Source organism: Anguilla rostrata, chromosome 3 (assembly GCF_018555375.3).
Source record: "Anguilla rostrata isolate EN2019 chromosome 3, ASM1855537v3, whole genome shotgun sequence".
Lineage (NCBI taxonomy): Eukaryota > Metazoa > Chordata > Actinopteri > Anguilliformes > Anguillidae > Anguilla > Anguilla rostrata.
Window position 1 is genome coordinate 61,637,066 of NC_057935.1, and position 13,906 is coordinate 61,650,971.

The 13,906-nt window shown below is 43.9% G+C and overlaps 1 protein-coding gene across 1 annotated transcript in view; it reads left to right on the plus strand.

The window, feature by feature from the left end:
- The window catches only part of LOC135251959 (pyruvate carboxylase, mitochondrial-like), a 133,168-nt gene extending 120,080 nt beyond the window's left edge, over window positions 1-13,088 (plus strand). The window contains exons 20-23 of the mRNA XM_064329839.1: window positions 414-593; window positions 8,132-8,380; window positions 9,203-9,343; window positions 9,975-13,088. Coding sequence (XP_064185909.1) covers window positions 414-593; window positions 8,132-8,380; window positions 9,203-9,343; window positions 9,975-10,226 — 822 coding nt within the window. The 3' untranslated portion in view covers window positions 10,227-13,088. The remainder of the gene's footprint in view (window positions 1-413; window positions 594-8,131; window positions 8,381-9,202; window positions 9,344-9,974) is intronic.
- The last annotated feature ends 818 nt before the right edge of the window (window positions 13,089-13,906 follow it).

The following is a 13,906-nucleotide window of genomic DNA, read 5'->3' on the forward strand; positions in this document are numbered from 1 at the left end:
TTTTTGATCATATGATTACATCGCAGAGATTTGTATTGATTAATAAAGTGGAAGCTATTTGGCCTCGGCGAAATATGTGCTTAAATGAAACCACTGTCTCTACCTTTTGCCCCCCCCACTTTTCCTCCTCCCTCACCTCCTTTTGACCTTCCCTTCTCAATCCTTCCAATCCTCCTTTCTCCCTCCTTCCCTCCCTCGCTCTCACTCTCTCCCTCTTCCTCTCCCTCTATCTCCCTCCCTTTTTCTCCCTCGCTCCCTCTCTCTCCCTCCCTCCCTCCCCCCCTCTCTGTCTCTCCCTCCTTTCCTCCCTCCCTCTCTCTCCTCCCTCCCTCTCCCCCTCTCTGTCTCTCCCTCTCTTCCCTCCCTCCTTCTCTCCCTCTCTCGCTCGCTCTCCCTCCCTCTCTGTGCCCCAGGTGACCCCGTCCTCTAAGATAGTGGGTGACCTGGCGCAGTTCATGGTGCAGAACTCTCTGACGCGGGCGGAGGTGGAGGAGCGGGCGGACGAGCTGTCCTTCCCCCTGTCGGTGGTGGAGTTCCTGCAGGGCCACATCGGCATGCCCCACGGTGGCTTCCCCGAGCCCTTCAGGTCCAAGGTAAGAGAACCGCCCCCTCAGAGGCAAGAGAGACAGCCCCCGCCCCCTTTCTGAACCTCCACATTGCCCCCCCAAATCTCTCCTCACCCCAAAGGCTCCAAGGTACTGTAAGAGAGACAGCCCCCACCTCCTTTCTGAACCTCCACACCATACCCCCAAATCTCTCCCCACCCTAAAGGCTCCAAGGAAGAGAGACAAGCCCTGCCCCCTTTCTGAACCTCCACATTGCCCCCCCAAATCTCTCCTCACCCCAAAGGCTCCAAGGCAAGAGAGACAGCCCCCCCTTTCTGAACCTCCACATTTCCCCCCCAAATCTCTCCCCACCCCAAAGGCTCCAAGGTACTGAAAGAGAGACCCACACCGCACCCCCAATCTCTCCCAGCCCTAAAGGCAAGAGACAGCCCCCACCTCCTTTCTGAACCTCCACACCATACCCCCAAATCTCTCCCCACCCTAAAGGCTCCAAGGGCAAGAGAGACAAGCCCCACCCGCTTTCTGAACCTCCACACCATACCCCCAAATCTCTCCCCACCCTAAAGGCTCCAAGGGCAAGAGAGACAAGCCCCACCGGCTTTCTGAACCTCCACAACGCACCCCCAATCCCTCCCCTCCCCAAAGTCTCCAAGGTAAGAGAGGCAGCCCCCACCCCCACCCCCTGTGCTGCTCCTCTGCTTCCTCAGAAGATCATGGGAAAGGCAGCCCCGCCGGCAGCCGCACTGGCTCCCCCTCGCTCTTTAGTCCTATTGGCTGTGACGCAGTATGGGTCCTGCCGTGATCAGTGGCGTCCCACGGCTTCTCTCCGTCATTAATCTCTGACACGGAAACGACTGCGAGAGACATCAAAAAAACGCTGCCTTCCCCAGCTGGGCCTTTCTCCTTTCCCCCCAGAACACGTGAAAAAGACCGCGTTTGATGCAGGATTCACATTAGCATCCCGTTGTCACCTTGAAGCTACAGGATACGCGCGCCATTCCAGAGACTTCACACACACACACACAGCGGCAGTTTGCATTTTTTAAATCGTCCCCCAGACGGAATCCATAATGTATTAAAGAATTAAGGGGTGACCTTTTGGCATTTCTGTGGATGAGGCAGGATTCCTATAAAAAGGGGTGGACTGTGCGTCATTCCTTCTGTGCATTTACTAATGTCTGCTGTCGCAACGGAGGGGATGTCATTGTGCGTCTCGGAAATTTTTTAACTTGTATGGCCAATTCGCATTATCCAAGCGAGCGAGTGGCCCTTCGGCCCTCGCACACCATTATATATCATAAATTGATATCGTGCCACTTGAAAGACAAGCTGGCGAGCTTTGATATCAACTTATATCCCCTCAGCTTGTCCCAGAGCAGTTTGATGTTGGCGCTCCTTCTGCCCCAATTTGCCCTTCCTTTAAAGACCGTGGAGGACTTTCCGTTTCGCGCGCTGGGGATGCCGAAGGCAAGCGTCTCTGTGAGGATGTGGAGAATGTCCTCCTGTGATGTAGACGAGATCGCGCTGGCTGGCTGAATCCACAGACCGCACGATGCCGAACAAAAAAAATGTCAGAACGTGTGCCGTGTGCCAGTCAGAAATGACTTGTGGCATTTAAATGCTTTCAAGCCTCTATTTTCAGCTTTTTGCATTAGGTAAACACTTCAAATGGATAATTTGTGTTGCTTCTGATTCAGAGCAGACCTCAATTTCACAGTTATTGTTTTGATTTGAGCGTGTGTTTGATGCGGAGGAATGCCTCTCAAGATGTGAAGAGCTGCTGAATTTTCCCGGTGCACTGTGTTTTGCGTTGTGTCAAACCTGAACCTTTTCGCATTCGCTATTTTTGGGGAGAAGAGCCTGTGCAATTCTTTGAATCGAAGTGATAGTGGAAGGGCATGCCTGACCATAAGCCGCCATCTTCAGATGTGACTTTCATTTAAAGACCTAGTCGGTGTTTTTATTTGATTTCTCGTTGCGCCATATAAATCTGGGAGTAAATTTGATGAACTTCAGTGAGTGGAGTTCAGTGGCGCCTTAATTTCTTCTTAATCGCTCACTTAGCATGCATGATCCCTTGCACTGCTGTAGCATGGGGAATTCTACTTCCTCTCCAGTGAGTACAGCCACAGAAGATGGCTGCAGTTCCCTGTGGACACCCAGACGGCCGTCGCTAAGAGAAACATGAAAGTGTAATGAAGTGTGATATTAATCCCAAGATTGAGATTATTGACGTTATAGGAGCTGCTGCCTTCTGCCCGGAGGGCTGCTCTCTTTCTGAAAACATTTCTTCTCTCCCTGGGATAAGCAGCACTCTGGCCCAAGAAAATGCTATTTGTTGGCAGTGACATTTATGTCCCAGTCTCTGTGCTACTGCAGTGTGCCAGCTTATGGGGACATGGGGCTCATTGTGCACAATGTGGGGGCCATGATAAAGCGGGGTCTGTGCTAAGTGGCTTTTGCAGCACTTCCTTTGACAGCACATAAACAACTGGGTACGGTATCAGCTTGTTATTTGCTGCAATGTTGATCTCTGTTGTTATTTCAAATTGATTCCCGCAGATAAACACAAAAGTGTACCTACTGTATCCACACTGGCATATTTATTGAAGGTAATTCCTCTTGTGCACCAGCACTAAATTCCAGCTGGCGTGATATACAGGTACCCGTAGCTGTGTGCAAACTGTTGTTTGAATGGGAACTCCCCACTCAGAAAGCTCACGTACCATGATATTTCCAAATCCTCACTATTAAAACGCTTACTGCTTGCAATCCCCTTACCACACTCAAAAGGCAGTGAGGGGATCTCAGAAATGCTGAAACGAGTAACCTCTCCCCGGCAGTAATCGGGTTTATATTTATCGGTGGCAGCGCAGAGTTTCAGCAAGCGTCTCCGCGGAGCTCGAACAGCGGGATAAAGAAAACAGTGGCTTTCACCGGCAATCAGGTTGCTGTGCGTCGCGGCGCAGCTCTCCTCAGGTAGCCTGACCTTCGCCTTGAAAGCGCGTGGTTATCCGTGTCCGCTAAGCAGGGCGCCGCCGGAGCAAATGCCAGCTCCGCGGATGCAGTGCAAAGCCGTCCTGTAAGGAAAGAGCTGTCATCACTAAGACTCACAAAGAGGTGAAATAAATAGCATAGCTGGGTTCTGGGCTGTCTGGTATTTTTTTTTTTTTTTTTTTTGTTTAAATGGAAAGGAAATTCTTTGCTACAAATATCCACATACTCCACATACTACCTCGTTCACTGATGCAGTGTGTGCCGTAGGTTCCACCTTGCCTCGCAACGTCTCGCTGACAGCAGAAGATTGCTTTTATAGAAGCACTCGAAATGCCCCTTGCAGCGCAGTGAACTTTAATCAGAATGTCAGTCGTTTCGGGGCAAGGCTGCCCAACCACTGCTTCAGGGGGGCGTGGCCCGTGCAGTCACCTGGTCATTTCCTGTTCTGAGTGACTACTCTTCGTTCTGAGTGCGGTCAGGGAGTGCAAAAAAATAAAATAAACCCTGCTGAGGACTGAGGCTGAACTGTCACCACTGCTGATTTAAAGGGTGAAATAGTGGGGCTGCTGGCTAGCGCTGCTCTGGTGGGCTGCACGGTCTGGCATAAAGTCTGGCTGTGGGTGGCCACCCTGCACACAGGAGCATCGCTGGGGATAGCATCAGCTACGGAAGGGAGGCGTTTCCGCCAGCAGGACGTTATAACATCACACTGCGCGCCAGCGACCCCAGTCTTCCTCCGCAAACTGCACAGGTAGTGTATCAGTTATCCTGTGCAGAGAATAGCTGGGTGCAAGCCCCAGTGCAGAAGGGTTCAGAATCAAAAATGTAAAAATCCTGCGCGCTCCTGCCGTTCCCTTCATCAGGCGAAATGTGTCGCTCGCTCCCGGGTTATTATCGTTATCATTTAATTGATTAATAAAGTGCCTATCTGTGTCCTGCTGGAGAGCAGCGGATTTTTACATTTTTGATTTTGCTCACAGAGTGCCTCGTGTGAGCAGTAACAGCAGCTGGACATCACGTTTCGGAGGAGAGTGCTCGCTATTCCAGGCTCTCAGCATTAAATTAACAGACGGGGTGTAGCGACGAGCGTAAGCACACAACAGACCTTCTAAATAGATTTTTTAAAAGCGAAATAATAGCAGCGTTAGGGAGTCTTTTTTTAAATTTTTTTTTACATTTTCTAACCCAGGATGAATCAACTCAGCTTGTAAACACACACAGATATATTGTGCAGTACACGTAAATGGACAATAATTGTTCATAATTTGGAATCAGTGGTACTATACCTAAAGCCATCACAAAATGACAAAAAAAAATCTAAATCATAAATCAAGTGGAGAGCACCATTCAAACCTGGAGCACCTTTCAGGCCTCTCTGCAGTCAGACTCCCTTAATCTTTCCGGCTGGGGCTCTTTAAATAGGGGGTGCTTAACCACAGGTACTCAATTTCCTGTTAAAAACCTGGTCCCCCGCTTTGAACACGGGTGAGACATGCTTTCTGCTCAAATCAAAAAAAGCACATTCAAAATACGGAGACCAATTCAGCTGTACACTCACACACAATCTCAGCGTAATTAAGGTGACAGACTCAAGTAGTGCCTTCATCCACTTCTAGTTTTGAATGTAAAAAAGAGGGTAAAACTTCTCGGCTGGTGACGCCTGAAAGCATGCCTTGATGCGATAAATAGATGTTGGATTAGGAGCTGTAGTTCCATTGGATATTGTGTGAATGCAGCTGAGGAGTCGCTCCGTGGAGGTGAGAGATTTATCTCGTGCTTTAGCCAGAAAATCGTCTCAAAAGCCGCCAAATTAATGAACAGCGACTTAAAATACGTCACTTTTGGGAACCGCATCCGCTGTGACTCACAGCGTTCCGGCTTCCTGGTGTACTTTATCCGTCAAAGAATAAGTGTCTGTAAATCCCTCTATTACAGGCTTTCAGGTGTCAGGCCCAGTCCAATTAGCTTTGCGTATCCTTTCAAGCGCAATACTTTCACGAATGTACTAATATTCTGCTCTTACTAACCCAGAGAAACATCTGTGCGGTGAATATTTTGTGGATCAAGCTTATCCAGACGTCCCCGCTAAGCTATTTTAACTGCTTAAACTGTTTATATTTAAACAGGTGTTAGGAAAGGAAAGGAGCCAAGCCAATTACAGGGTCATTAAAGCTCAACACTACTACAGCCATTCATTGTTGCATCCCCTAACACAGTGGCCTCTTAGTGTGCCAAGTCATTCACATCCTGGGTGGTGCCCTTTATATTGTGAAAGAATCTGTGATATTCCAGTACGCACCAGTACACACACCAGTACAAGAGTTTTCTGGGAGCAATTAAGTGGAACAAATGTGCTTATGTTTACAACAGTAGTATACACCAGAAACTTGCTAAATTTTTTTTTAAAAAAGTCTTGTACTATAGGCAGCACTAACAAATGTTTTTAGGAAAAGCAATAAAATGCAACATGATCCACAGGAACCGTGGTAAATTGCGTACTCCCAACACACAAAGTGAACCCAGATAGCTGACAATTCCAGGCCCAAATATGGTGTTTAGGCTCTGAAGGGTGAGTTATGGCAATGGAAAGTGTATTGTCTGCCAAAAGTGGCCCAGCTGTAACCAGTCACATTTAAGGTTTTTATCGCGGCATTTGGATTCTGGGCCAAACGTGGCAGAGACACGGTCGCATCAAAGCTGAGTTGTGGCTGCGGTCTGGCGGCCAGATTTGGATGGGTTCGTTGCCCTCATTCCATGACACTATGTGGGCCATTTGAAGTGCTAACTGCTGACCGGCAGGGGCTATCTGGGAATGGCTCTAACAAGGCAAATGTACAGTACCACGAAAAAGTATCTGCCCCTTTCCTGATTTTCTCGATTCCTACATATTTGTCACACTGAATGGTTTCAGATCTTGAGAAAAACATATAATATTCAACAAAGGGAAACTCAAAAAAAAAAAATTTGTATGCATTTTATTTGATCGGGGCATAGTGTGCTTTTGTCTAAAGTTCTGAAACCATTCAGTGTGGCAAGTATGCAATAATAGAGGAAATCAGGATGGAGGCAATGAATAAATGAAAGCAAGCTGACATACAATGCAATTAACTTGTAACATGCTGCCGGTTACCATAGCTAACGCCTAGGGCTGGATTCAAACCAATGGCTATATGGAAGCAAACACGGTTGAATAACACAGGAGGTTAGCCTACCAAGCTGCTTTGCTTCAGCTGCAGCGTTTGGACAGCATTTTGCATTGAACAAAAAAAAAAGAAACTAAGACAATTGTTTAGTAATAATCCACCACGTAATGATAATTATAATTTCACAATGTTACTTTTGACATGCCTGTTTAGGCATGGGGAGAGCTGGACAAAAGCGTGGTGGGGTCCTGCTCTCTCCTTCAAGCTGGCACAGTAAAAGCTGACGGTTGCTGTGTTTTACCAGCAGGTAAGCCAAGGAGGTTCCTGTACCGAAATCAGAACAATCGGCGCAGCAGAGGTTATTTTTAACTCGACTCTGTGTGCAGTCACTTGAAAAGAATTCGGATATTCTTTCAAAACCTAAACTTTGGTTTTTGCCTCCTTCCTCTCCACGCCGTTTGAAAATACAGCACAGAATCATCAAACGTCCGAGGCAGCATGCTGGCATTAAGGGGCTGTAGCTTTTTGGAACATGGAAACACTGAAGAATTAATGCATTTACATAAACTTTAAGGCTGTTTTTGTTCTTATTTTTCTAAACTGGAATCTTGTACTTTTATTAATTTATTTATTCATTAATTTATTGCCATTGTTATTTTCAGCTTTGCCCCGGGAGATAATTCATGTCTTGTTTTCTTGGAGCTGTGTAGGAATATCGCTTTGTTTCTCAGCTCCCAAGCCAGCGACAATTAATCACCGGCCTTTCATTATAAGATCAATTGCTCTTCTGGCATAATAGTGCCTTAAACGGCTCAGACAAACCGTCTATTTATCACGCTCTGTAACTGCAATTGTCTGATTTGTTATTTGGTTTGGAACTATGAACATTTTTGTTTTGAGCATGTGAATGTTTCATTTGTGCCACTACGTAGGGGTAGAGCAGAGCAGAGACCCAGCTGAGTACATCTTTATTGTAATAGAACATCTTTGTTTACATGTTTGCCTGTCCAATGGATCCTTGTCACTTTTAACAACTTTATATTCATTATTTATCTTTCTTAATTTGAAATGCAATCCGCCACCTGAGCTACATTACTATGCTGGAGGGCAGCTGTGCAGGGGGATCACAGGTGCCTGATTGATCACTGCAGTGACTATTGCATAATGAGGTGGGCAATATCCTGCCAACTATCGCCCTCCTTTCCTGGGAAACGTTATGATGAATTATTGGCCCACAGGACTTCCAGCCATAGTTGCCGCTGTCACTGACAGGATTCGATCTAGGCCGTGGGGTGCCTCACTGCACAGTCGCATGCGCTACCTGGAATCCATATGAATCCCCCCCCCCCTCTCTCTTTCATTAACCAATCGTTCCAGTGATAGCAACAACCCAAAAATCAGGAAACGCCTCTTTCTGTGTGCCAGGTGCTGAAGTCTCTGCCGCGACTGGAGGGTCGTCCCGGCGCCTCCTTGGCTCCAATGGACTTCCAGGCCCTGGAGAAGCAGTTGCGGGAGGCGCACGGTGATGACATCACACCCGAAGACATGATGTCAGCAGCAATGTATCCCAAAGTCTTCCAGGAGTTCAAGGAGTTCACCTCCAGCTTTGGGCCAGTGGGCTGTCTCAACACGCGGCTCTTCCTGGAGGGGCCCAAGATTGCAGAGGAGTTTCAGGTGAATGCCTGAGAGCTCTTTCTCCCTCTCTCACTCCCTCTCTGTCTTTGTCTCTCTGTGTTTAATTAGCTCTTATTTCTTTTGTCTAAAGCCGTCAATTATTTTCGAAAATTTTATAGCCCTCATATCAGCAAACCATAAAATGTACACGTCCATCTACTCTCCAACCCAGCATGTTTTGACCCAGAACGCAGTCCATATATATCAGAGCATTTGAGATAGGGGTTAGCATAGTTAATGAACCTATTATCTATTATCCTCATTGACAATTGGACATAGTTGAAGATTAAAGCACTTGGGCAACAGGCTCATGTTTTCCTCAGGTTGTATTGCAGACAGCCTGTTACCACCCTGATGTGAAGTGGAGGGGTATTAGACAAGTAGATGAGCACAAGCTCCTTAGCACATGCAGTTCTACCTGTCACTGGGTGGGCCTCATCCAACTGACAATGAGGAGCTCTGCAGAGATGTGTATTTCCCTTGATTGACCATATTCCGCCAATTTGCTGGGTACCCAGTGTTTTCTTCCACAAACCATCCACTTTCTGTAACTAGGTGCAGGCAGAATACTCTCTCTATTTTAGAAATAACCATTTATTTTTTTGAGCTAATTCACTCTGAGCTAATTTTAGATTGTGCATAATTAAACTTCCGCATAATTAAGTACTTCCTCATCAAGTGCGTTATTGGGTTGACCGCACATAATCAGTGGAGTAACAAACATTGCTGTATTTTAATAGTTTAAGGGTATTACCGGTGTGATTATATACACTGTATATATATATATATATATATATAAATATATATATCACTCACTCTCAGGTGGAGCTGGAACGTGGGAAGACCCTGCACATTAAAGCTTTGGCCCTCGGGGACTTGAACAAGGCAGGACAGAGGGAGGTGTTCTTTGAGCTCAATGGTCAGTTACGATCTGTCCTGGTCAAGGACACACTGGCCATGAAGGTATTCCCAACCGACCGACATCAACCTATCCTCTTCTATCACTCTTTCTCCCAGTGTCCCCACCATGGGTTCGTTTAGCTGCATATACAAATGTATAGTAGCAACATTTACGTGTGCCCCTGCTTCTCACTCTGTAGCAGCACGAGCACAATGGCTCTGATACTTTAGTGTGGTCCACAGCCTCCAAATGAAGCAACTCTTTTCATAACCCATGGATTTATTTGTTTGCATGTTACATTTATTCCTGTACATTCATCTGGAATGACTTACAATGGAAGTGAAAATACTGTAATAAGACTGAATTAGCGTCAACGTAGGTTAACTGCACAGCAGTTCTATAATGGAAATATTCTCATGCAGAAGTAACATAATGAAGGAGACAAATGAACCCATCAATATTTAAACCACTACAGTACAACACCATTTAGTGAAGAACAGTCTGTTCAGTAAGCCTTCATGCTGAAGGAGACGTGAGGCCCAGCTCTTAGTATCCCTGTATTATTATGTAATGCCTGTTGTTTCAGTGAAAGCACTGAGGCTTGAGCCACTGTATCATTCATGAGCTGAAAACAATGAGATGTGGTTGGTTGCAGCTCGGTCTGCTATTCTCCTGCCCTCTGCTTCCTCCCAGGAGATGCACTTCCACCCCAAGGCTCTGAAGGACGTTCGGGGCCAGGTGGGCGCGCCCATGCCAGGAAAGGTGGTGGAGGTGAAGGTGAAGGAGGGTCAAAAGGTGGAGAAGGGCCAGCCGCTGTGCGTGCTGTCCGCCATGAAGATGGAGACAGTGGTCAACTCGCCCGTCTCCGGTACCGTGGCCAAGATCTACGTGAACTCGGACAACAGCCTGGAGGGAGATGACCTCATTCTGGAGATCAGCGAGTAGGATGGACCAGGAGCCGTCCTGTCTGGGTCAGAACCTTAGGGATGGAATTACTAGCCGAGCTGAGCTTCGTGTGAGCCTACATCGAGCGACCATGTTTGATTGTTTGTTTTATTTAAATTTTCATTAGAAATCTGATCAGATGTGTCTGCCTCAAAAGCTTCTATAAGCTCTTCAACTGCCTGTGAGTCCATTCAGGATGCCTTGCTGAATTGAATAGTAAAATAAAGATGGCATCAAACAGAAAATAATTTATAATCTAGTAATTCTATTTCTATCAGATTCGCTCGGCACAGTGTACTATTGGTGTACTATTTGTCGCAGAACAACCGATTGTTCTGCCACAGTTTGAAGGAGAGAAAATAATATATATTTTTAGATTAATGAGTCTAGTTTTGAAATGAATTAATAAACGAGATTGTAATTAGCAAGGCTAATTGGGGCACGCAGAGGTCACTTAATCATGGATGATGTTGTGCCAGCTCCACGGTCAGAGCCTTCATGCATCTGTGGCTTCGTTTCTGTACTCTGCAGCTTCTGTTAAGCAGTTGCTTATTTTTTAAAATGTACTTATTTTGGGGGGTTTTTTTTAACCTTGTGTGCAGTTTGTGTCATTGTTGTATCCTCGCGGGGTGACTGCACACACATTTTAAGAGAATCGTGTGAAATTCCTAAAATAACAATTCATGTTATTGTTGCCATCGTAACATCCTGTTGAATGTTTAAGCAAAGCAATAATTTAATATTTCAGTTCAAGATTTAAAGCTTTCTTGTATTGTAGTGTTGATGACTGACATGTAACATGGAACTGGAATATCACTTGAATGTCATTCATTATCCATTGTTTTGCCATGGTGATTTTGGAGATTTTATTTTTATTTCAGGTATTTTAAATCAGGGTAAAACTATTGATTCTTTTTTTCTTTCAATATATCTGTCCACTCTTCTCTCCTACGCCCCTATTCTGGTCAACACATTTTAATATGAACTCACAATCCTCCCTCTTAAAAGAGTACACACATTCAGCTCCTACAGGTATTTACACTTTCTCACACAAATTCATTTTATTTAAAAGCAAAAGCTAGTAGCCCTTTTCACCACATGTTCTGAGAGTATTTATAAAGCAGAAATTACTTGAATGATGGACCAAATTTTTTTATGATCACATTATAATACTGTTTTGTTTTTGTTTTGTTTTTTTGCATTTTCGTTCAGCTGAAATAATTTCCACCAGCTAACTGCCTTTTTAACTGCCTTTTAAACCAGCACAAGTATTGCATCGAAGGTGAGTAAATTAAATATAAATAGATTGTTTATAAACTGTGAACGTATTTTAACATTCCAGTACATGCAAATGTAGGGTAAACAAGGGATTAATTGATCCAAGCTGTACTAGTATGGAGTGAACTGGTCAACTCAGTTACCAAATACTAGTATATTTTGGAAGAATGCAAATTCTAAGGTCCAGTACTATGTTTTACAAATGTTTAATTTTCCTCCTTTTCAAATCTCGTAATATTGCTTATTGCGTTTGTATATTTTGATGTTCGGATCTTCTATTTATTCATTGCATTAATTTAAGCTACAGGGATGTGTGTGGTCCAGAATGCTCAGGCTGATTATGTCTGCGCCCAGCTGAAAAAGGAACTGCTCTTCAAATAAATGATATCGCATATTATGTAAATACACACTTAACATAAAATGCTAGAGACAATCAACAGAATGATCTTCAGTATTTAATATCAGCATGCATAATTACAGCATAATAACTCTTTGTACAAATGATACCATTAAGGGAACCTTTTGTGCAACTCTAGAATAGAAACAGCTTCCTAATTCGTGTGTACATGCCTGAATGCATGTATATCCTCCGAAAACCCAGCAATTCAATTTTGCCCCCCTGTAGGGGACTTGAGTCTCTGGTCTTAATCTCAAGAACCATTTATTATACTATGCTGAAACCTACGCTGGACATTCAATACAAATTCAATTATTGAAAATATTTCAGTGCAACTTATTTCTCTCATCCACAGTACTTCATCAAAAAATTTCAACACTAAAACTTAGTAAGTTTAGACAGTATACCAGCTGTACTCTACCAAAAAATTTGGACAGTTTAATTTGCATTTAAAATTCTGTACTAAACCACATTTCAAAGATGTTTTTAGACTGCTGGCAATCCAAGGCTGCAGTTCTTTTTGTAAGCCAGATCATCAACTTTGATTTTTTAAAATGAAGGATCTCTTTGTGCATGATGTGAGTTTGAGCTCTGAATGTGGCATATTGTTTTTACACACAAATCAGGGTCATCATTTTCTGTCAGATTCCTTTATATGTCTGGGAGCTGTGTGGTACACTAAGAATTAGAACACCTGCAAGCATCATAGAAATAAGCCATAATTATAACAGGGTGAATAGTCTATGCAGGATAAAAGAAGATATTCTCTAACAAGGATATGCGTGGGATCTTCAGCAAACGTGATACCATTGTTCCGTCTCTCGTGCACTATATCGAAATAAAATGTTTCTCCCCTGTGTCTTGAACGAATCCCAATTAGTAACTCTTGTCAATATAAAATACAAGAATGGTGCTATTTTGTATTGTTAATATTAATTATCAATATTAATACAATATTAATACATGCATCAAGAATACTAGAAAGAAATATGCTATATGTGAAATTACTGGTGCTGTACTTAATGATGTGATACAAAAACAGTGCCATTGTGAAATCCTTGTGGATTTTGACTTTTTTGTACAATTTTCAGGTATGTTAATGTTTTGGCAGTTAATTGTATACTATTGTGTTAATGATGAGGGTGAAAAGCCCACCCATAAATAAAATTAAAAAGAAGAGATGCTCATTATTGTTGATGTTAGAGGTACTGTAGCAGTGTGTGTCTATATTTGTGTTTTTCTGTGTGTGTCTGTGTATTGGTTTATTTGTGCATGATTTTATTGTGTGTGTGTGTGTGTGTGTGTGTGTGTGCGCTTGCTTTTAATGCATGTATTGCTTTTGTGATAGTATCTGTATTTGCTCTGACTTACACATTTGTAATTCTGCCTGTGTGTTCTGTCTGCACATGAGGGGTCTGTGTGTGCATGAATGAAGGTTCCCACAGTGTTGTCATGAGATCCTCTCTCAAAGACCAAAGACACTGGCACAGGCCAGCGTGCCACCAGACAGGTCAGCATCAATGTCACATTCATTAGCAGCACTGAACTTATTATAGCTAATGGTCTAGCCTACAGACCTCACATGCACACACAGATATGGGGAAGTGATACAGGGCAGCAGTATCACCCACACACACACATTTACATTTCCCCTATAAAGTTCAGCAGTCTGGCCTCTGCTATGCCAGTGTGTGAATGCTGGTCTTCCTGTCCCATTATACAAAATTTATTCATGTAATTCCGATATGTGAATTTATTTTCCATTACTTGTAGAAGCTACACATTAAACATTTATCTATTTATGGAATATCTGAGCTTTGCTTATTTTAGCTTGGCTTACTAAACATTTAAAACTTTTTTAGAGTTGAAGTTTCAACCTCTATAGCCTGGATGCTGCAGTTTTGGGGACAATCATGATCTGATAGCTTTTTAAGTTAGTGAGAATTCATGCAACTTTAGAATGTTGACTTCTAATTTTAAGCAACATGATCAAAGGAAATTCGCA